The sequence below is a fragment of the Meleagris gallopavo genome, chromosome 5, assembly GCF_905368555.1.
Source record: "Meleagris gallopavo chromosome 5, MGAL_WU_HG_1.1, whole genome shotgun sequence".
In the NCBI taxonomy this organism is placed as follows: Eukaryota; Metazoa; Chordata; class Aves; order Galliformes; family Phasianidae; genus Meleagris; species Meleagris gallopavo.
This window is the reverse complement of record NC_139408.1, coordinates 37,251,008-37,275,362: the sequence shown is the minus strand read 5'-3', so window position 1 is coordinate 37,275,362 and position 24,355 is coordinate 37,251,008. Positions and strand designations below refer to the sequence as shown.

The 24,355-nt window shown below is 39.9% G+C and overlaps 3 protein-coding genes across 5 annotated transcripts in view; 1 reads left to right on the top strand and 2 right to left on the bottom strand.

The window, feature by feature from the left end:
• Nucleotides 1-8,070, bottom strand: part of MIA2 (MIA SH3 domain ER export factor 2) — a 34,269-nt gene extending 26,199 nt beyond the window's left edge. For 2 of the 3 annotated variants that reach the window (XM_010711705.4, XM_085225276.1), the window contains exons 1-6: nucleotides 7,926-8,070; nucleotides 6,441-6,574; nucleotides 5,427-5,513; nucleotides 3,935-5,096; nucleotides 2,392-2,616; nucleotides 2,173-2,273 (exon numbers count right to left, since the gene is read on the bottom strand). In XM_010711705.4, the coding sequence (XP_010710007.2) occupies nucleotides 2,173-2,273; nucleotides 2,392-2,616; nucleotides 3,935-5,096; nucleotides 5,427-5,513; nucleotides 6,441-6,574; nucleotides 7,926-8,040 (1,824 nt within the window). In that variant the 5' untranslated portion in view covers nucleotides 8,041-8,070. The remainder of the gene's footprint in view (nucleotides 1-2,172; nucleotides 2,274-2,391; nucleotides 2,617-3,934; nucleotides 5,097-5,426; nucleotides 5,514-6,440; nucleotides 6,575-7,925) is intronic. The other variant, XM_010711706.4, reaches the window with a different exon arrangement.
• On the top strand, nucleotides 110-14,162 carry LOC146544321 (uncharacterized). Its single transcript, XM_085223816.1, has 4 exons — nucleotides 110-113; nucleotides 211-1,399; nucleotides 2,376-10,228; nucleotides 12,211-14,162. Exons 1-2 carry the CDS (start codon nucleotides 110-112, stop codon nucleotides 1,173-1,175), a joined length of 969 nt encoding a protein of 322 aa, XP_085079942.1. The 3' UTR covers nucleotides 1,176-1,399; nucleotides 2,376-10,228; nucleotides 12,211-14,162.
• Nucleotides 14,163-14,353: 191 nt separating this feature from the next.
• PNN (pinin, desmosome associated protein) lies at nucleotides 14,354-24,123 on the bottom strand. Its single transcript, XM_085225280.1, has 9 exons — nucleotides 23,848-24,123; nucleotides 23,576-23,647; nucleotides 22,757-22,825; nucleotides 21,141-21,213; nucleotides 20,966-21,060; nucleotides 18,849-18,924; nucleotides 17,095-17,250; nucleotides 16,868-17,006; nucleotides 14,354-15,872 (listed from the first exon to the last, which is right to left on the bottom strand). Exons 1-9 carry the CDS (start codon nucleotides 23,958-23,960, stop codon nucleotides 14,590-14,592), a joined length of 2,076 nt encoding a protein of 691 aa, XP_085081406.1. The 5' UTR covers nucleotides 23,961-24,123; the 3' UTR covers nucleotides 14,354-14,589.
• Between the last annotated feature and the right edge of the window lie 232 nt (nucleotides 24,124-24,355).

Sequence of the window (24,355 nt, the reverse complement as noted above, 5' to 3'; positions counted from 1 at the left end):
TATACATTTACCAAATGGAAAAAAAAAAAAAAAAGGATCCAGCAAGATCTGATAAGGACCAGACAAAGCTCTGAGAACCTCTCTTGCCGTGTGCGATAGTCACAACTCAATGCGTGCAGTAAATGCAACGTGTCTTAAATAACCTGTTGCCATACAGCAAACCTCAATCTCTAATTCTTTAATAAAGCTTTAAAACCACCACTACCTCAGCAAGGCACAAGCTAGGAGGGGATCTCTGCCCCGTTCCAGCTTTTCGGTACTTCTCCCACCCCGAAGGGGCGGGCAGCGCGTACCGATCTCTCCGGGCGGCTCAGCGAGCAGCCGGACCCCGCCGCTCCCCGGGAGCACGGCTCGGCCCTACGCCGGGGGCTCCCCTGCGGAGCGCCGAGCCCCGCTACGGCGCGAGCCGGCTTTCCCCAGAGCCCGGTTCCCACCACAAGCCCCGAAGGGGTTCGGAGGGGCTCCGCACTCACTCTCCGGGTCGCCTCGGCGGCCCACCGACGGCAGCGCTGCGCCGCGTCCCGCAGCTCCAGCCAGAGGCCGGCGTCGGGGCCCGCCGCATCCCCTCGGCCGCCGGCAGCCATCTTGCCGCGGCGCCGGCACGGCCACGCGCGGCCCTCTTCCGGCCCCTCGCCACGGAATCGGCCGTACCACTGTCGCCGGCGGTAAGGGGGCAGCGCGGCGGGCCGTACCACTTGAGACGCGAAGGGGGGCGCCGCCGCCGGGAAGAGGGAGATCCCGCTGCGGCGGAGGGGAGAGAGCGGGACGGCGGCTGCGGCTCCGAGCCTCGGCGCGCTGCCCGACCGGCAGCGGGGCACGACGGCTGGGCGAGCGCAGCAGGCCGCCCTCGTGAACAGCCGGCGCCGGGAGCAGCGGCTCCTCCGACACCGACGCGCTCTCGCCGGCTACAAAACTACTTCGGGGACACTTACCTCCGCCTTTTCCATTCGCCCCCGCGTCACGGCAGAGCCGTACACAAAAAGAAGTGCCAGCAGCCCGGCTGGCTCCTGGGACAGACCTTGCCCCGCCGAAGAGGCGGGCCTGCCGTCACACTTGTGACTCGTGCCCGGGGACGACAGGTGGCGGCTCTCCCCGCCGTGAGGCGCGGCCCGGCCCGAGGGAGGCGTGCGGCGCCGCGGGGGGCTGGGCCTCGGGAACACCTGCCTGTCTGGTAAAAACCGACCGCGCTGGCGCTGCCGTGAATCATTGGGAAGAAGCTGCTGTCGCTGCAAGGGATTCTGAAGAAAAGACCTTTGCGATCAGCTAAACCAGCCACCCACCATCACCACTACTAACTACGTCTCTCAGTGCCGCAACTGCACTTGAACACCTCCAGGGATGGTGACTTCTGCACCTCTCTGGGCAGCCCGTTCCAGTGCGTGCCTGACCATTCTTTCGGGTAAGTTTTTCCTAATACCCAACATCAGCCTTCCCTAGCACAGCTTGAGACCATTCGCTCTCATCCTATCACTGTTCCTCGATAGAAGGGGCCGACCCCCGCCTCTTCACAACTTCCTTTCAGGGAGTTGTAGAAAGCTATAAGGCCTCTACAGCCTCCTCCGGACCAAACAGTCCCAGTTCCCTCAAGTGCTCCTTATAAGGCTTGTGCTTCAGACTTCTCACCAGCTACATTGTTCTTCTGTAGACACACTTCAGGATCCCAGTGTCTTTCTTGTAGCAAGAGGCCCAAAATTGAACACAATACTCAAAGTGCACAGCTCAGAACAGACTACAGGAGGACAATTACCTCCCCTGTCCTGCTGACTGCACTATTTCTGATACAAGCCAGGATGCTATTGGCCACCTTGGCTGCTCGTGTTCAGCTGGCAGCCAACACCCCCAGATCCTTTTCCTCAGCGCAGCTTTCCAGCCACTCTGACCCAAGCCCGTAGCGCTGCCTGGAGTTGTTGTGACCAAAGTGCAGGACCTGATACTTGGTCATGTCAAAGCTTGCATAGTTGGCCTCAGCCCATTGATTCAGTCTGTCCAGTTCCCTCCCAGCTTAGTGTAACCTGTAAATTTACTAAGGCTGCACTCAAACCCCTCGTCCAAACCATCAATAAAGATATCAAACAGGGTCTGCCCCAGTACTGATCCCTGGGGAATACCACTCATGACCGGTCACTAGTATCTTAGCAACAGATACTCATGGAAGCAAGGAGCAACTCTTACCTCTTTGATAATACTTGTAATTGCTGAAAAAACAGATTTTACCAGTTCCCCCATCTCAAAAGTACTCAGGCACAGAAGTATCTGATTTATCCAGCCTCCATCTGGTTTGTTTGTAAGGAAAAAAGAAAAAAAAAGAAAAAATATGTTGCTATAGTATATTTAATAGAATTCCAACTTTTTTTTTTTTTGCCATTTCAAATTAGGAAATTTTACACTTACCATTATCTGGAATGTAGTTCTGAATTTGGAAAATGTCATCTGAGAAAGGCTTTCCACCATCATGTTGAAAATCAGCTACTAAGCTTGGCATTTTTTCTTCAGAATTTACAGAAGGAAACACTGTTTCTTCTGAACGTTGCTCCCCATCAATAGGTGCATCCATTTCATATTTATCCTCTGCCTTTTCTTCCAGCAGCCTTCTTTTACTGCCTACTCCTGCAGATACTTGTGAAAGAAAATGGTGTTTATTATCAAAGGATTAAACAACTATTCTCACACAATTTTTTATTACAAGATATGAATATCTGAGGTTTTGATTTTCTTTCTTCTCCTCAACAATTAAAGATGCCATGTAAGATTAAAGATTAGCAGATCTTTTAGGAATAAATAAATACATAATAATACAATAAATACAAAATAACAAACATCACAGCAAAATACAAAAAACACAGGCATGTTCATGCGGAAGGATATTGGAAGGAATCAGCTGCCTTATTTCCTGTGACTTGAGGTAAATTTTCTGGAGAGAATAAAAAGCATTTCAAAATATACTTTAAAAAACAAAAACAAACAAACAAAAATATGCCACACTTTGCCTAACCATCTGGAAAAACATACAATCTACAACAAAATTATTTTTTAATTCTAAGCTCCAGGGACACAACTGGCCAAAGATCACAAATAACCCATTAGCTTCCACAAGTAGGCTGTGATTTCACAGTGGAGCTTTTCACATCGGTGCAGCTGTACAAGTTTGTTGTCCTCACAGAGCTGCTCTCAGCTTAACATTTATAAATAAAATTGTTGGTACATAATGAAATGGGTTCGGCGAATCTGTGTATTTATCACATAGCATTTCCAGAGTGAGACTGGTGTCATTCTCACATGGAATGACGTTGACACTTGGGTGGTCCCTACAAGCGTGTAATACATTTTCTGAATTTACAGGTTCGTGAATATAAGCATTGAGGTTATTTTGTTCATTTTGCACTGTTTCAACTGCTTTTGTTTTTTATTTTCCCTGCAGTACTTTCCAATTTCCAGTTGATTTAAAGTGCACATTTCTTCATTCACACATACTCTGTTCTCTTTTTCTTCACTTTGTTCCTCTTTTGAAAGCGAATGGTGTTCGCTTGAGAAAAATCTCATGCCTGTAAACACTATTTTTAAAACTTAATTTTGAAGGTAAATATAGAGAATCTTTGGAGATAAGGTCATCATAATAATCTCTTATGTTGGTGTTTTCCTAAATTTCACAACTTTTAGAAACACATTCTTCAACACTGGAACAACTAAACACATCCTCCCATAAGCTCCACACTTTCTCTCCCTTAGCTATTGGAATCTGAAACATTGTTAGATCTGCAGAAATCATAAAGGGAAGAACTGGTTCTGTTTTTCTGATATGTCAGGGATTTCTTCTATATTTTTTGTGTCAGAGATCACAGTACTGAGACGGGAGAAGAAATTTGACCTGATTCAATTGGTTTATCATATCTGTCTACATAATTAATGAAACTCTTTCAGATATTTTCATACCAACCTGGCTGGCCGTAGTTCCTTTCCAACTCTGGATCTCTATCTTCAGTGTTTTTTAGCAGTTGACTTACTGATACCACATCTTGTTCTGAACTGCAGGGATCAACTGGATCTTCTTTGTCACCTATAAGTTTATCAAAAGATGATCCTGTGCTGCTTGAGGTGTTTTTGGTATCATTAGGAGTATACACACTTGCTGTTATCTCCCTGGCATTTGGCATGTTGCTGTTTGAATCTATTACTTCTGGTGCGTAACTCTCATCTGCTTCATCTAACACTTCTTTGACTGTCTCATTTGATTCCTTGTCTGTGTGTGATTCTTGCTGGTTTAAAGTCTGCATTTCTTCATTCTTACTTGATTCATCTTCTCTTTCTTTCCTTTCATGGTCTTCCATAGCATCTGTATTTTTCTCAGCCTGCCCAAAATTTAGAACATCACTTAAACCCAAACTAAACCAATTTGATGTGGATTCTTGACTCTCACCATTTTGTTCTTTTTCTGTCGATAACTCTGTGACTGCTGTTTCATGTTCATTGTAGGAGTGAGTATCCACACTGGAAACATCATGGACTTCTACATTGTTTTCTGATACCAAACCAACATTCACATTCTCTTTACCAAAATACAGAAAATCCTTCAGTCCACCCCGAAGCCAACCAGATGCTGTGGGCTCTTGTTCCTCCTTGTCATTTGGCTCCTCTAAGTCATTGTCAGCAGTTACTGCTATTTTTCTGCCTTGGTAACTATTTTCTTCTGATGGTTCAGTAATGGTTTTTAAGGTCTCTTCATCATTTTCACTTCTCGTGGTGAACCACCCTGCAATATCAGAAACCACCCAACTAGACTGAGTTGGAATGGGTTCCAATGGGAGACTGTTTAGGAGTTCTAGCTGTTCAGCATCTTCATTTCTGTTCTCATTTTCATTAACCAATTTTTTGTTTGCAGACTCTTGACTTTGAGATTCTTTGGAACCATTTTCAAAAACAGATTCAATTGTTTCTTCATTTTGGAAGGAGTCTCCTGTCTGATTTAAGAGTTCATTTTCTTGCAGCTCTGATTCTGCATCAGATGATGAATATTCACTTTCTTTGTTCTGATAATGTAATGCGCTATCTTCGCTTTCAAAAACATACTCATCTCCATCAAGACAAAGGAAATCAGTTTCCTAAAAGAAAAATATAAACTTTTAAAATATTTTCATATATAATTTTCTACAGCATTGTGTAACACAGCAATGTATCTTTATTCTCTTCCTCTGTGTGTGTCTATAACTTTACACAAAGGACTGTACGTAACTGAATTATTCCTAGCGGATCTGTATTATTTATCAGATAAAAAATTATCTTAAAATACAATAAATACACAAATGGAGCAATAACAAAAGAACTTTGTCTTGAATTATCTGAAATAAAACATGCATTGAAACGTGAATTTCTAACTTGTTTTTAGATTTTTCACGTGGTGTAAACTGGAGAATCTGGGGATTTTGGTTTACCTTAGTGAGCACTTCAACTTCTTCTGCAATTAAAACTTCCTCAACCTTCACAGCATCTTTTGGGAAATATCCAAAATCTTTTCCTTTCTGTAAAACATATTAAGCATTTAACACATTTAAGCATTTAAACTTCAACGATGACTGTATTGGGTGCTTGCATATGTGCTAAAAAAAAAAAAAGAAAAAGAAAGGTTTATTTTTTGTTTTTCCTTCACAGAATTGTTCCATTTGCCAATTCAGAAAGCAAGAAGTATATTTCACGGCATGATAGCGATAGGACAATAGGAACAGTTCTAAATGAAAAGAAGGGAAATTTAGATTAGATGTTAGGAGGACACTCTTTACTCAGATGGTGGTGAGGCGCTGGCACTGCTGCCCAGAGAAGCTGTGGGTGCCCCATCCCTGGAGGCACTGAAAGCCAGGTTGCATGGGGCCCGGGACAGCCCATGGCAAGGGCTGGGACTGGGTGGGCTTTAAGCTCTCTTCCAGCTCAGTTTTACTAGCAGTTGGAATTGGATCTGTGCATCCACTGCTTTTAGCTGTAACATAAATAATGGTTGCTCTAACTACATTGTCGGTTGCTCCAAACCATTAAATATATGTGATAACTTCTCTGGGAACTTTCTCTGAGCACTGAGCTGTAACGTCAGGTCCCAGCACTGGATTGTCCACTGAGTAACCATAAAAACTCATTACCAGCAGACCTGACCTGACAGACCAGAATGTTCTTAAGGGAACTGGATGCAATCATTGCAACCAAATAATTAGAGGAGAAGTCAGAAAAGTTGGGTTCTGATCTGGACTTTCTTTCTCAGTGAGTAATTGATAGCCGGATTTGATTTTTCCTTTTACAGAAAGATAAAAACAATGAGCCATCTCACAAATACAATGTTGACCCATGCTGTTAACATTACAAAAGAGATGGAAAATCCCTAGAAGGAAGCAGACTGCTGTTGTTATTATTATAGTATTTAAATTCTTTATGTGGGAAGTCTGTCAAATTTAAATACTTACACTTCCTATCCACAAATTTTCATTTTTCCTGGAAAGTTTGGAATATACAATTATCTCCTCCCCTGTTTTGAAGCTCAGATACCGGCAATCAGGTCCCAAATAATCTGCAGTGGCTTGAACTCTGCTCATTGCCGCTGGAATAATATGTAGGAAGAAAGGAGCACGTAAGTATGGTAACCACTTCATCTGAAGACAGATAGGTTATTGAAAAACCTTGATATGTAATAATATATTAAAATGCTATGATACGATGATACCACTCCATCACCACGTGGAAAGTTACTGAAAATACAGAATGGAAAAAAGAACCTCTATCCTGTGTTTTTCCGCTACTTCGTGCAGACACCAAGGCAAAAAGCTCCTGTCCAATGTCAGCATTGTTTTTAGCGCTTAGCATCCAAGCTTTCAAGGCTGAAATGCAAGTGGAGAATTACCAAATTCAACTATTAAACACAAATCTAAGCAGCTAAAAGTATTTTCCAAGCAAATTTCTAATTTTTTGTTTTTTAAATTCTAAGTTAAATCTAGTAGCTATTGTATGGGTTATGTCTGCTATTTTGGGCATATTAATATTGTAAAGAAAATAGGTAAGCTTAAGCAGCAAAACCTTAAAGACATTATCAAAAACAAATTATTAAATTCAATTTGAATGACTTTGCTTTCTCTTTGTCTCCACTTGTATATACCCACAGAAACCACTACTTATGTGCTGTATCAGTTTGGAGCCCATTTCCTATTCAGACTGATATCTCTAAGCACCCAGAAGCTGGGGAAGTCAGAATGGCTCCCCAGGAAAATCAGGCTGTCAGCAGAGGAGGTCTAAGCATTTAGTATGAAAATGCCTGCACATTACTTGTGCTGTCCACTGGTGATTCAGTGGCTTGCTGACTGCCTCCTGCAAAGCTATTTAATCCCCAGGAGCTCCATTACCAGTTACTGCTCTTACTTCGTCTTAAAGACGTAGGGATGAAGGGTCTGTGTACCACAGAGAAAGAATTATAAAACAAGCAAACAAACAAGAAACTCCAAACAGTTTGCTTAGAATAGAAAAATACAGTATTGCAGAACAGGCTATGAAACAAAATATACATTCTTTCTTGCTATATAGCCTACCTTTTTCTTTTTTAAATATATGTATGTTTGTAAGGAACCAGCGAAAAATATTTTAACGTTGCTTTATATTGACTGTCTTGTGGAAACCTGAGAAAAGTGAGCTATTCAGGAACTTTGTTTTGTTTTGACTGAACTTCGATCTTTCTATTCTTACACAACACAGTCCAGTAAGAAGGTTTTTCAGGAATATTCCTGTTTTTTTGCTTGAAAATTTTAGGCCAATCATTCATAAACTTAGCATATTGACAACAGAGATTTTCTATGGCTACGCATTTTCATTCGGTGCTCCATCTAATTTCAGCATAATGGTTTGTAATGAAACTAAATATACACTGACGGCTTTAGGAAAAAAAAAAAAAAGGAGTTACTTACTCTCACATTCCCAATCACCACATTTCTTCCATTCTGAAAGTACCTTTGTACTCCGTAGGCTTGTTAAAAATGAAAGTACTAGCAGGAAAATTCTGGGATCCAATATCCTTGACATTTTTGAGTAAATCTAGAAACTGTGGATGCACTAATGTGCAGAGCACAAGAATATTCTACATTATTTTTCTTATCCAAATGAAAAGTTGCATATAAATCCCATTTCGCTTCTCTCATCTGCTTAAGCAGAAGTACACTATACTCAGTCTGCTAACAAACTGCAAAGTCAGGTGTCCTGATTACATGCATACGTTTAATAATTAACCAAATCCTCATAGCTAGACTGATGTTTTGAATACAAAGAAACTCTGGTTCTGCTCACATCACAATTCATCTATCTATCACATAGGTTTTTCTTTGTTTTCTGGATTATGGATGAATTTGTAATTTATCATGACCATAAGATTTTAAGTTGGATTATAAATTTTATGTATCATTAGCACACCATTTGTCAGAGAGAAATGCTTCAAATCTAAGCAGATGGTGTGCCTTGCTTTTTAAGAAATACCTTCTGTTTCTTAGCAACGTATCCCCCAGTGCAGTTATAAATATTTTCTCAAATACTTATTATACTTTAAAGTAGTTATGCAGGGAATTGTACACAGGTTATATAGGTATGAGGTCAGGCCGTAAATATGATCCTACAGAGTGGTTTGCTTTAGAAGTAAATTTTGCTTCAAATGCTTCAGAGCATGACCCTGAACTTCTGAATAGGCCTGCCCTTCCTTCAGTCCTGAGCATGAGTTGCACATAACTTGTTTTGCTTTTTCTTTTTGGGAGACCGAGCTGTGTCTTACTTGCAGCATAGTTCCCCTCTCTCCTGCTCCCCAACCCAGATCTGCCAGATACCTGTGCCTAGCCTGACCGACGAGCCACAGATATCTACAGGAGGCTGGGAAGTAGAGCACAAAGTGCACTGCAACCAGGGCCGCGTTAACCAGCAATGTCCCACAAACAAAGAAATCACAGTAGCTGACGTCCTCCAGTTGCAATCTAACACTTTGCCCCACTCTCTTGCTACGTGACCTGATAGTCAGACAGCCTCTGCTATGACCCGACGCACCAGCTGCCTCTGCTATGAGTTCTCTGGTAGATTACCTGCCCCGTGTGCCCACTGGGATGAACACACACACACGATTCGTCCCCCAGTGCTCTCCTCTCAGTAGCACCAATTGATGGTGCCCCGTCCCCAGCACCGATGTTCTCTCTCCTTCATTCCCCTGGATCTTATAATGCTTAGAGTGCCAATGACTGGAGACCTTTCCTGGGGTCCTTGTGGGTTTAACCATAGGAGGAGAAGGTGGAGAAAACAGAATACCAGGCAACTGAAACATCACAAGTTCATAGAAGCCTGGAGAGGAAAAAGCTGGATAAGCTTTTCATTTCCCAATTGCTACAGATTAGGATAGACTGATGAGAAGGAATAGACAAAGAAATGTGTACTGGGGAGAGGGAAGGACTACAGAAGACATTAATAAAAAAATCGGAAAGACAGAATATTTTTACTGGCAAGATTAAAAGCTGATCAGAAAAGTCAGAATGCTGCTTACCAACCATGGAACATAAGACAAACACCAACTATGGGTTAGAAAGACTAGCGGTCTCTTTTTGACCCTGAAAAAGATGAAGGTGGTTCACCTAAAAATGGAAAAGCCAAATACTCTGGCACTCAAAATTACATAGGTCAGCAAGTTTGCACCGGAGAGAAAACTAAGACACCTTGAAATCTACACAGTTGTAGATAATAACTGTATTTGTCAAAAGATCTCAAAACGGCTCTGACTTTTTCATATGGACAAACTGATTCCCAGGTCTTTATATGGAGATACTAAACTTGTTGCAGCCCATCCTAGCTGTTCCATTTAATCTACATCTACAATTTTCAAGTTACTGTGGGCAATGCTTACTGTGTAGCTTAGTCTCAACAATCACGTGGCTAGGTTTTAAGCTGTTAAAAGGCTGCTCTGATCTTTGTTATGTGTTACTTACACATTTAACATAACTTCAATAACAAAATACATATAAAATATTTTTTTCTTTGGAGTGTAAATCCTACACTTGCAGGTATTATACAAACATAGCTTCTAATCACCTTTGAACTTAGTTCAATGACAAAGGTTCATGGAGTTTATTATAGCTGGCTTCCAAAGGATAAAGTTGAAAACTTCACGTCAAATTGAGCGAGACTTCACTTTGTTTGTTTGGCAAGTAAAAGTTAGGCACCCTTCTGCAGAACTGAAGCAACAAATGTAAGTACTATAATTCATGCAAAGACAAACAACACTAACAAAAAATTAAATTCTATTTCCAACAGCTTTTATAAGGATGAAACTATTGTTAAAATTATTATTAAATCTCTGGGAATTATATTTTAGTAACTCTAACTACCGAACTACATATGCATAACATATATAAGTACATAAAAAAATTGATGATAACATTATGTACAGTTTTGATTATATTTGATTATATTTTTGTGATAGCATCAAAAGGTTCTGTACAGAATGTAAGGTTTCACTGGGTAGAAAGTTGCACAAATAAGTGGAAGAATATTAAAATATAGTTCTCTTGATTTAGGATGTTAGTATAAAAGTGCTGATCAAGTTTTATACTGAATTATGTCTCGTGCAAAAAATATATACATTTGTTTCAAACAAGTATTTTAAAAAATCTAATAAATGAAAGGAAGAGAAGCAACACTAATTCACTCTCACTTCTTCCAGTTAAATAAATCAGGATAGGCATCATTCATTCTCTAACCAGATTTAAGCAAAATTCTTTTGCTATGGTGTTAAGTTGCAAGGAAAAGGAATTACTGCTTTCCTGTTACAAAAAGGTTTAGAAACATGACAACAGTGTATTTCTAGAAAATCATGGAACTTGTAACCTAATACTGTGAATCTTGATGATATAATCTTATGGTTTCAATGTCTCGCATTTTGCAACATATTAAAATACTGTCTCCACGATAAAAACAGCCCTAAAAAGGTTTGTGTAAAATACAGGTTTTCTGTATATCTGAGATTGGAGGAAAAAAGTAAAATGAGCAACATTATATCTTCTAAAGCACTGATATCTGGATATGAAATATACATACCATTGCCACGGCACTTGATGGCATCATAAACGCCTGTGGTCCCAGAAACAGTTTTTTGAGCAGGGAAGTCTGTTTCAAAGGTCTGGGACACGCATGAAATGAACAAGTTTGTCTTGTTGTACCACAGTAATTGTTACAAAATCAGCAGCTAAATCTGGATCTCAGAAACATACCTGGGGCTTAACCTCAAGAACTTTACTTTCCTTATGAACAAATGCTGCTGGAAAAATCAATTTGCATATTTACTAGCCTTGGAAATTAATTTGACTAGAGCTTTTTTTTAAGCTAATATCTCTTCAGAAAAAAATTACTTTCAAGTTTCCTCTGAATACTTACAATGAAACTGTTCTAAGAACAAAGAAATCCAGTCAAGTAAAGAAGCACAAATTTGAAGAAGCTTATGTTCTATGCAAAGTCACATTTCAGCTTACTGTTCACAAACAATCCACCAGCTCTGACAACAACTTTGAGTAGAACACCATGGAAAACAACACATTCCTGGAGACTTCCAGTTTCTCTCTCCACCAATGAAGAAAATGGAGGCATATAAATGGTTTAGAGACTGCACATAGTATAAAAGCACTGTTAAAAAAAAAAAAAAAGTCTGTATATATATTCTAAATTCCTATTTAAATGCAGGATGTACCACTTCATGCAAGCACTACATGTGGTTTATTGAGCACTCATATAAAGTATCTCAACTTTATTAGTTTTTGCCCTTCTTGATCACTCATTTTCCTACATTACTTGAGTGAAGTGAGATCAGGGTATTTGTTTTTACATCTCTACTCATCACTACAAGGAAAGGAAACAAAACATTTTAATGACATTCTAGTCACGTGTTATCTGCATTTAATTCCCAGAACCCCAAAACTGTTTCACCAAATTCAGTCTTTATCTATTTATGGAATATTGAAATATATATTCAGTTTCCACTATTTGAAATAGTAGTCTTGGAACAGAAGAAGGAAATTTCACTCATGATCTCAGTCTTATCCATAACTCTGAAATCATCTCTGGCTAAGAGAATGCACAGTTCTATCTACTGTTATAAAAATGTTTCTGTGTGAGAGGGGAGAACTTTGAAATGTAACTAAATTACTAAAAATAAAACTTTTTTTTTTTTTTTTTTAGGACAAGAGTCTTTCTGCAATACTGTGCTAATAGCATACTGTTATGTTATACTACTACACCAGTAGAATATTGATTGGAATATCTAGCTCTTAGAAAACTTTGTTCTCAGAAATGTATCAGATACCAACATTTTTACGTAGCAGAATCAATTCCAGCCCAGTTAAGTAGTGGCAGTTGTTTCTTGAAAGGAGCACTGAACTATGAAGCACATCTCCTGCTTTGTAACAGCAACAAAATACCTGTATTCTCACCTTGTCAAGAATATATTGCTTAAATAGTAACCTGAAACACAAAATTAGAATGTTCTCAATGTACTCAACCTGTTCCCTTCATTACATACCAGGAGTTCCCACTTAACTATCCATGCTGTTAATATAGCTTTTGAGAAGCAGCCTCCTTCTGCAGCTTTGTGTAACTACAGCATTAGCTATTAAAATCCCCTCAATAAACCTACAAAATGTATTACTCAAAATTGGATCTCTCCAGCTTAAAAAGACAAATCTTCAAAATATACATCTCAACAACAAAAAAAGAAAATTAAAATGGCTTCTGCTAACTCTTCATTTCAAATTGCCTTTAGAAACATGCAAGGCAGTAACACGCATTCAGCTATACATTATAAAAATGTGTTCCTTGTGGTAAGCTGCTGTTTAACACCTTAAGACATTTGAACATTTTGGCTCAAAAACAAACAAAAAACCAATCCAAACCCACACCGAAAAAAACACACTGATCACTTTCTTCTGAAGGTATGGCAGACGACTTCTGAGAGGTAAAAAGGAATCTCATTTGTAGAGCAGCAGAGAAGATGGGATATCGAGATAGTGGATGGATGAAGAATCTGAATAACATACAGAACTCATTGAGAAAAGAAACCTGAGGAGCTCTTCCAGCGTTTATATCCGTGCTGGAAGAAATCCCAACTTCACTCTCTCTACTCCAAGTACAGAAGTGTTTAAGAAGTAACACCCTCCCTAACTACCACTATGCATATCATGTTCCAGAAAAGTGTATGTATACTATTTGATGAATTAAAATCAACTTATTGCTCGTTTCCATTTGGAAATCTCTCCAGGTCTCCCCAGACTGTGGTTCTGCAGAAGATGAGTTCTCTTCCCACCCAAACAGTCCAAACGATAGCGGTGTTTCACATTCAGTTATTAGACATGAATTAGAACCTTTAAGAATTATTTCAGATACAGAACTAAGGTACAGTCACCTGCAGTTATGATACATGTTTTATGCATACGAAGGCAGTACACTTGTCTTACAGAAACAGACATAGGCATTGAGAGTAGTCTACAAAGCCACATTTATTTGCACATGTACAGAACACAGCAACAGATGTTATTGTTCTTCATACAAAATTATATAAAACAGAATTCCTCTTCATAGATAACATACCACTTCATGTTGTATTAAATACATTCAGGAAACAATCTTGCACGCACACAATGTCAGTATTACGTAGTCCCGAGTAACTCCAACACTGCAATGTAATTATTCCTAGTGGCATGAAGGGATCAAAGATAGGACTGCAACTAAAACATATTCTTGGTTGAGAAGTGAGCTGAAGTCTTTCTCTCACTATCCATCAAAGCAAGGAGCATTACTAAACATATCAACTACCTCAAAACATAAATGTACACTACCAAAGTACCTGCAGAAAGCAGGTGAGAGCAGTATTCCAGACTGACTTGAGCTATCTTGGTCAGCTTTAAGTGTTCACATTTAATCACTGCTTGCCTATAGATAGGAAAAAGTTTCATAGAACTGGAATATAGAATTGACTAAGAATTTGTGATTACAGAAGAAAACAAAAAGGCATAGATTCAAAGCAATTACTTTCCCTTCCCATCTAGCATTGGAGAGATTAGAGAACCTTAAGTTTCCCATTATTGCAAGAAATAGAGGGGGAAAAGCAAAATTTTACGTTTCCTGCAATATTGCCTCCTTACATCCGGTCTAAGAGGGGAATTTAAGTGTCAACAAGACATCTCAATTTATTTAAAACGCACATTTATTTCTACAAAAAAAGCTTATGATACAGAAAAAGTGATCACACCAACTTAAAGATTTGCCTATTAAAATATACAGAGGATCTTAATGAATACAGAATATTAAAAAAAAAAGAGATGCAAAGGAGTGTTAATCTTTTATTTTTACATTTTCAGGAACTTCACATAATTTTGGTAGGTAACCTTTTACAAAATTATGTAAAAAGTACAAGAATGCCTGGTAAACAGTCTGCATTTTTCCAAAAGATTTTTTACAGCATGCAATTCTTAAGGCAGCCTTCTCCTTCTCCTTACAAGGAATCCTTTCACTCAAATAATCTTCTGCTGCAAAGATTAGACTAAGGAAGCTTGGTCTCTTCTGTTAACGCCTTTTGTCTTTCCTGTCTGATTTACGGTCTCTTTCACTCCGTGAAGTTCTCCTGCCTGACCGACTACTTTCTGATATAGATCTCTTTCGGTCAGATCTTGAACTTTTATCCTTCGAACTTTTTGCATCTCTACTCCCACCTTTCGAGGACTTGTGACTTCTATCTACTCCTGAAGCATCCCTTCGCTTCCTTTCTGCACTCCTCCTGCGTTTTCTGTTTCTGTTATGACCTCTTCCTCTGCTCCGACTTCTACTTTCACTACTTGTAGAGCTACTGCTGCTACTGTCCCTGCTAGTACTTCCACTTGTGCTGCTGCTGCTGGAACTACTCCGACTGCTAGTGCTGCCAGTGCTGGAACTACTTCCACTACTAGTGCTGCTTGAAGTACTACTGCTACTACTGCTGCTGCTGCTGCGACTATGACTCTTAGCAGCTTTGTTCCCTGCCCTACCCCTGCTTCTACTTCTAGTCTTATTTTTTATTTCTGCACTCAGTGCCTGATTCTGCTCTGCCTGTGCCTCGACCTTTACAGACACCACAGCATTTTCATCTTTGTCTGCCTGGGGCTCTGTATCCTGAACAGACTGAGATAACTGAGGTGACTGTGGTGGTGGCACAGACTGTGGGTGAGATAAGGCCTCAGCCATGGGTTCTGGCTGAGCTTCAGATGCCCGCTCCTGTTTTTCTTCGGGTTCGGCTTCAGTTTCTGTTTTGATAACTTTCTCCTTTTCAGGAGAAGGAATATCACACGCTTTTTCTGGCTGAGCATCACATTCCATTTCTGGTTCCACTTCTTTGCCATTCTCATTATCTACAGGTTCTACGCTATCTGCCTCATTCACTTCAGCCATATCCTGCTCATTATCCACTGGCTGAATATTTTCATTTTCCTCTTTTACAACTGTGACCTCTTCGTGCTGACCATCCTGCTGCTTGTCATTCTCCCTCACCTCAGCAGCCTCTTCTACTTTAATCTCTATTTCATGTTTCTGTTCTTCCTCTTCCTGTTCTTTCTCTGCATCACTATGCCCTGAACCTATTTTTCCCTTCTCCTCCCCTACCTCTTCCATTTCTACATCATTGTGCTGATTACCTGTCTCCAACTCTTCCACCTGCTGAACCACCTTACCCTCTTCCTGCTCCTTGTTCTGTTCTTCCTTCTTTTCTTCATTCTGCACCTCCTGCTGTTCTTTTTCCTTCATAGATTGTCTTCTGGGCCTGGCCTCCATTTTGTTAATCTGCTCTGCAAATTCATTGCGCCTGCTTTCAAAGATTGCTAGGGAATAAAATGCACCAACAACAGTTTCAGACAGGTAGCTACAGAAACTGAAGACTATTTTCTCCTTAATTATAAGCTAATAAGTGATCAAGATGTTTTAAGAACTTCATCCTTATTCACTCTGAAGTAGTGAGCCATTTATGCATAATGAAATGGATTGCAGGTTAAATTAAAATAAGTAGGATAAACAGCTCCGCTGAGTGTCAGAACAGTAAAATCCTAGACCTAAGCTAGGAGTACTTTTGACTTCACTAGAATCAATCCAACCATCAATATATCAAAACTGTACCTAAATTCCTTGGTATTTAGGAATAATAACTGTATTTATACATAAGGCAAACAAAGGAACTAAAAATCAGTGGAAAGCAGATTAGGTATTAAAAAAAGTTTTAATAATATAAGCTATTCAGACAGGCAATTCAGCTTCCATTATTCCCCACCCCAGGCAATGAAGAAAACTTCCTTAAGGAAAAGATAAATTCAATTTAATCAAATGAACAGCAGGACTACCATCACCTGCAGTACTTTAAATTGTTTTCCAAAAGGAAAACGTAATCATCCTGTGAAACAGATACATGAACACACAAGGAAATAAAGCGTCAAAGTTCTAGTGCTATGCTTTAAGGAAGAGTTTCACAACTCCTAAAACGAAACAAACAAGAAAACCCTGCATATTCTTCTGTTTCCAAACTGCAGAATAGGCCTTTCTGAAAATGAAGTTGTTGCCTCAGCATACATTTGAGTACTAAACTTAAAATAAAGAACATTTTAAAAACATTCTTCCAAGCTCACACATACACCTCTTGTTAATTAAAGCACAAAACTAAATCACTGAAGGAGTAACGTTTTTACTTTTGACAAACACCCACGCGAGAACACAGTTTGTTCTAACCATGAAATTTCTGTGTCTAAGCAGAAAGACTTAAATTTGTAGGACAGACACCAAGGGGAGGCAAGAACAAAAACAGTCACGTATCATAAACAACACTTACCATTCATCTTTTTCTGTGATTCTTCCATCAACTTTTGCGTAGCAGGACACATTCTGCCAGGTATGTAGAATAAGTGAGGTTTTGTCTTTGTTCTTATATATTTAATTATTTTTGCATTATGTTCATTCCATTCTTCTTGCTGAGAATTGAAAACAAAAATATCCCCTAAGATTCAGAAGAGTATATTTTTTACAACAGAAAGATTTGAGAGCAAAACTAAGGCTTACCAACTGAGCAAGCTCAACCTTTTGCTCCAGTAACCGCAGCTCCGTTTGTTTAGCACGCCTTTCTTCAAACAGTTCTCGTCTTTCATTTTCAACTTGTTTTCTTTCTTCCTCTGCTTGTACTTCAAGTTTTTGTTCAATTTCTTGTCGTCTCTTTTGCTAAGATAAGGAAATATTCATCTTAGTATTTTTTTCCTAAATCAAGAAAGCATCCTGCTTTGGTACAACTAAAATAAGTTATTTATATTATTAAAGGCATTTCCAAAGAACAAATAATCTTTATCTACTTAATCTACTAAATTACAGGTAATGGAAGAAAAGAGTGCCAGTGCTTGCTGGTGCATAATTTTTGGAGGATTAACTGTAAAACTATGCACCCTGCTTTTCTATCATTCAATTTGGATTTGAATTTTCAACACAAGCTCTAACACTTTTTTCCAAATGGCAGGAAAAAAAAAAACAACAAAAAACAAAAAGCAATACATTTCAGGCACTTCAGCCAGAAGAAAAAACAACGATTTCTTCACAAGCAAATGAAGGGCTACAGGCTGAAGTTTATAAACAAGGAAACAAATCATATCGCAGATACTTTGGAGGACTGCCACCATCAATTAGATATGTCACTGTAATCCAAGAGTGCCCTATTTGCATAACCTTGTATTGCCATAAGCTCAGATTGCAATATAGTTGTTTAAGAATATATACGCACACGCACATATATAGTTTAGTGCTTGGACAAAAAAAATCTGTGTCCTAACTCCTTAGGATTCTACCTTGACTTAGAGTAAGGTTTTATATAAGTAGCAGCATATTCTCAGAAATATGTTGCAACGAATAGGAACCTCTCAGTCTTTCTTATGCAAACATACCGCGGACCATCTCTTGTAATCATTTCCTATTCTAAAGGCAAGAAGGCAGAGAACTTTTTGCCCAATACTGTTTAGATAAAACATTAGGATATCTAAATACTGAATCGCAAAGTAATCAATATCAACACTGCAATCTAGGTATGCTAAAACCACACAGAAGTGGTTATTAATTTAAAGAATTTGTATCTGCTTCTCGAGTGCTGGAAGTAGAATTCTCCATGAACATTTAAACATTGTTTATAATCTACAAGTAAATATTATTTTTAATTGAATAACCCATCTTGGACAACAGTAAGAGGCACTATAGCCTCCACTATTCAAAAGAGCATGCAAATTAAAAAAAAAGTTACCACCAACCTAGATGCAAGATATTGAAGTTACACTAAGCTACAAAATTTGCAATCCAATACAGTCACACACTTGTTCATTAAAACTAGGAATGCTCATTTTCTCTACTATAGGGCAAACAGCCACTTGTATTTAAACAGAAGACATGATAAAGCTCTACATTTCTGTATAATTCTACTTAAATTTCAGGAATTTTGAAACGTCCCAAGAAGTAATACTGATAAGAGAAGAGACTCTATTTTGAATTTTACATGTTTTGAAGATGAACTGAAATTAAAAAGCACACACAAATCATTGCCTTGCCACTTCTACAATGGTCAAAAAGCACCGCAGGTCATTAAATCACTACAGTCTCTTTCCTGCTTCCCCACCCCCAATTCAACTAAATCAAAGCAAACAAAAACCCATTTGTACTATTACCAATTTGCGACATCTGTAACCCACATCATGGAAATGTTCACTGCTATTTAAAGCAGTTTAATCACCCAATTTGGTTTTATTATTTACAGCTGAAAGATTTATAGAACTAAAAATAAGTACCCTCTCAGTAGCAACTGTGGACTCCTGCTTAAATTTTTGAAGAGTGCCCATCAACAAGCCAAATATACGTCGATTCCTGAGTAAAAACAAAAAGAAGTTTGAGATTCAGTTCAAGCACCAAGATTTTTGTTTGTATAAACAGTCAGAGAAACTTTTCCACCTCAGAGATGGTTATTTTTAAAGGCTCAGTACCACACAAGGCCACTAGCAATAGAAAACAAACCGACTGCCAGCAGTCGAGGATATAACTTACACCAAGATATCATGTTTTGCTTAAGAGTAAGACACAGCACCTATCTGTAAAACAGCACAGTTAGCATAGGGAGAATTAGGAGCCCTGCACATCAGAAAATAACGACACTAATACTAAAAAAAATTCAAAAGGAGGTCATGGAAGAAAAGACTGAGTAAAGTAACTACAGAGTGAGATTTCAAAAAGGCACTGAATTGGAAGGTTGTTAAGTTGTCTGAAGAATATCCCCATGCCACTGAGGGGGATTAAGTAGTAACATAGCCACAGAGGAGTGAAAGACTATCTGTCACAATCTAACTAACAATATCTTATATAATAAGACACTGCACACTGGAATTCTTTTTATGTAATTAAGGGTGCTTGAAGAAATTTATGTAAACAAAACTCCTCAAGGAATTCCCTTCTTCTGAACAAACTTCCTGAACTTCACCTTCACTTTCTTCTCATTTAATACCAAATTAAGCCTTTATAGCAAGAAACTGACTTTCTTACTTGCCTTGAACTTTCACCTAATTAGAAGAAAGAAGACTACCCTTCTCACTCAGTACTCCAAGGCTCTATTCCAGTGGCAATAACCTGGCACGCAGAGATAAAACTACTTGTTCATGAAACAGCAAAAATAGCAATAGGTAAAGGGCTGAAAGCTAAGGATTACCTTACCAAGAGTATCTGTATACAAATGGCAACCCAGAAAACCCTGAGCAAAGCCCACAGCTGAATGGATGCTGTCTTCCTGAAGGGCCTCTTTCTAATATGAGTCACATGCAGATCAACACTGTTTCTCATCTCCCCAGAACACAACTCAAATGCAAAATGCTAAAACTATAATTCCAAACAGACAAACTTTTTGTGCCAGAAGCCCTATAAAAGTCCACCACCATTCCTTCTGTAAGGAAAGAGTCAGGAGCACATGATGGAAGCAAAGCAGCGTTAGTGACATTGCAACTGCAAAAGAAAACCAAGCAAAGTCTTTTTGTTCTAATTGATCTTTGTTCCTCATCAAAGAAGTGCAAAATAGTTCACTATTTCAGCTCTGATTCTACTTGAAGCGTAAGTGATTATGACACCAGGTAGGCTGCTGACTGGAGAGTCCAAGAGGCTGGATACTGCTGCAAAGCTGCTTTTCCAACACCTCTTCTCAAAATAAGTGCATCTTAACAAGAACTTTAGTGAGCTACTCTAACACACACACATGCACATTAAGATAAAGGAGATATAAACACTAAGTACTTAAAAAGGCCAAAGAAATGTCAAATTGTATGTACAACAAGCCTGAAAGTAGTAAGAATAAAGAAACCCACGAAGGAGCTACTCTGCAAAAAAGAAAACTGCACACTCAAAACTTTTTTTTCAGTCAACAGAATAGGTGAGAGTAGTAAGAATCACCTGTGCTGTCTTTGACAACTGCTCTTTCAAGATGTATCTTTACTAGCTATAAAGGTATGTCAGGAAGAACTGGTTACTTCCAAGATACCTTGACACAATCTTCTATATCACAAAGCACAACAGAATGGATGTCCCTGTATTCACATTCTGGGTTTATTTCCTATTTTAACAGTCCAAAATGTTAAGTAACCAATTAATTTGTCCTACTTAAAGATGACATGTTATAATAACAATCTTACTGTTGTAGATGGCTTGAGAAGCAGAATCCCTGTCAGCTATGTTACGTGGATGATTTGATGTTACTACTGTAAATATTTTGAGAGAATATTTATCTAAACCAAATCTACACTATTCTGGTGCATCTTCAAAACCATCTGATACATAACAGCATCTGTATAACGCCTTTTAAAACCTAAAGTTACCTCCTAAGGTAGGACTCTGAAGAATCACATAAATGCATGAAGAGACTGCTGCATACCTTTGTTTTCCCTTCTCATCCATATTTTGATCTTGTATAAGGTCTCGACGTGTTCGCTCTTTGGAGGTAGCAACAACAGAAGATGGTAATGCTGGCTACAACAGAAAAATACAAACTTCTTAGCTCACATAAATGTTTGCCCTTTTCCTACACAGCTCTCTTTGTCGTGTATTACCTTTTTAATATCATCATCCTCTCCGTCACTTTCTTGGCGTGATTCTCTTCTCGTCCGACGCTCTCCACCCAGCCTGAGGAATAAAAAGCATTACTGGCCACTGGAGAACATTTGTTAACAACAGCATCTATACGTTTCAGCATATATAGTCAGCAGAACCAATAATTCCACTAAAACTATTGAACAGAACAGTGAGAAGAGATAAATAGTGCTTTTACAGCACTGTCTAAAAAAATATTGTAGGAAAAACTGTTCAAAAAAATTTTAAAGTAGCAGGTGAGAAAAGTGATTTAAATTTTAATGTAATTTCAGTAGTAAAGTAAAAATGAAGAACCCATGTTCCTGCCCTATTTGACTTTCTAGCGCAGTTACGGATTTTGTTTCCTGTTTGGGCTTTTCTTTTTTCAGAATATCTAAAATGTTTATTTATGTAAGAGAAATATGAGTTAGATTTAAATGCATCAAGACACAGAGGACAATATGATTTTCTCAAATTCAAAATGCTATTGAGGTTATCCCCGGCAAATACCTAGAAAACAGTTAAGGACAGACAAAGCATTTAGCTGGGACCTGAGCCCTTGGATAACCTCAGGTTTTTTAACAAAGAAAGCTAGGCAATGTATTAAATGAAAGTTACTTTCAGCTTTTGATCTCAGCTTTGTGGCATAGCAGTTTACTATCAGTAAAGATATTTCACAGTATTCATTTTGTAGAACTCAGAAATTCAAAACCAAGTGTTGCTTTTGTGAAGATTTAGCAACTGCATGTAAGTGCTCAGAAAATGCAGCTCACTATAACCAAAGCCACATCTGATGGATCTGCATCCAGTTGTGAAGGCCTGAAATCTCTGTATATACTGCCACACAGTAGGCATTACATTTAATGAAAGGGAAATCCCAGTCACAATTTGTGTCTATTGTTAAGCAAGTCTGGGCTGGTATGCAAAATTTAATACAGCAGACTGCAATGAGTTTTCCGCTTTACTTAATGTAAGTTTTTAAATCAAGATTTTAGAATTTGGCATCTAACACTGTAACTATACTCAGAAAACTGACCAACTCACTACAGCCTGCAACAAAAAAGCCCAGAAAGTTAAAAGAGGAGTTATCTGCAGAAAGAATGGACAAGGAACAAGAAATACCCCCCCACTGCACTGGTGCAAGTACAAAAATGAGAAGTGCTCTTCATTATAGCGAGTGTAAGATTTCAACACCTTTGAGTTTTCTACCCATCATAAATATACAAAGTTATTTAATTCCCTATACAGTTCTCTCCACAGTGATTCCAGAGGCCACATAAGCCCTTGAATCCAGCAGAGAGAAAGAATTATACATTTAAGTGTCTCCACTCTGCAAGAACCTTAGTATTGATTTTATCTTTATATTATTGCTATAGTCTTCACATTACTCTGATAATCTTTAAGCTACTATAGGATTTAGAAAAGAGATTCCAGTGCAATCAACTCCAAAAACATTTCTCACAAGTCATGAATAAATCTCCGAAGAAGACAGAGAAGGTCATCATTTACTAAATTACTGCATCTAAGTATTTGGAATGCACTGTTATAAACTATCATTCTGAAAAAGCAAGGTCTCTACATGCATTTTTCTACCCACCTACTGGATGCCCCTTCAAGATCCCTCTGTTTGGCTGGGGGTCCTCCTCCGCTATCCGAGAATCCACGCCTAAAAGGAAACCACTTGTGATCTCAGACATATGACGCATATTACTCAATTCTGTAATCATTTGACTGTTGCTACATTAATAAAGTATTTAAATGCACTGTTTGCGAATCAACCCATTTAAACTTATTCAGATGAGCTGCTATCCTCAAACGAGCTACCTCATTACGTTCAAAAAGTTTTTTGCAGAAGTTTTTAAAGTGTTAAGGCCTCAGCAGCAATTTGGCATTGAAATTTAACAAAAGAAAAGAAATGTACTCAGTAATTTCATCTTATCTGAGTACAAGTCTTTCCTTGATTCTGGCTCTACCACAGAGATGGGAAGTAAAAGAAGGTAGAAAAGATAAATTCACAAAGGAAGTTGCCTACATGAGTGTTGGGAATCCTGGAGAGTTCCATTCTTTCTATTCTCCCTAGAAATACTACCAGTTTCTTAATCACCAAGACAGTGATTTTGCACCACTTCAAAGCAAGGTGGCCCACCTCACCAGAGAGCGCCTCCCCTTCATTCTGAAGATCCTCCTTCACTTTAAGGCTAACGGCTGGAAGCGCTAAGGAAAGCCACCCCGTATCAAACCAGGCACCGCCGGCTATCGAACCCCAGCTGCCCTTGCAGGCCTCCCACTCGACTGCGTTGTTACAACAGCAGCTCCCAATGCCTTACAGCGAGCACAGGGATCAAACCAAGAACGCAGAACACGCAAAGACAGCAACCCGGCGCCACAAGAGAAAAGCAGAGCCGCGGTTCCTTACCTCAGCAGTAAGCTCCCTCGCCCCCTACCTCCACCAGGGCCTGAGAGGGCCAGCAGTCTGTTCTGAGGGGGCCTGCGGAAGACAGCACAGCGCTCAGCGGCACCGCCCGGGCCCCTCGCAATGTTCCCGCGGCGCTGCCTCAGGCGCGAGGCCCGCAGCCATCGCCGTCTCCCCACCCCCCATCCCAGCGGGGACGCCGCCGACCGGCCCGGGGCCGCGCCGGAGATGCGGGGACGGCCTCCTCGAGACGACCCCGCTAAGCCGCCCCTCACCTCACATCGTTGGGGTCCCGGCCCGTGAGCTTGCGGATGTTCTCATCCACGTGCTTGAGGCTTTCCTTGGCCTTCTCCAGCTGCTCCTGCAGCGCACGCACCGCCACCGCCATACCGCCCGCCGCGCGGCCTAGCCGGGCCCAGCGCAAGGCACCGCTGGGTAACGGCGGGAGAGGCTCCGCCCGACAGCCGCCGCTCGGCTCCGCGAGGGACTGGACGGCGCAGCCAATAGCCCCTCGGCGGACGCCGCCGACTGCCAATAGGCGGGCTTGAAGCGAAAGGGTACGCCCTCCGGGAAAGATTCTCTGCACTCACTCGCCAATCACGAAGCTCAGAGACAGACTGACATTCTTTTTAACCAATTACCGAGAGCGGCCGCTTGCCAGCTCTGCGAATCATAAATCGGGAGGTCTAGAGCGACGTCTCTTTTAGCTAACGAAAAGTTACTTCGTCACTTTCCTGTGGTGGGAGCCAATCACCTTCACGCTACCACAGCCTCTGTGCCGGA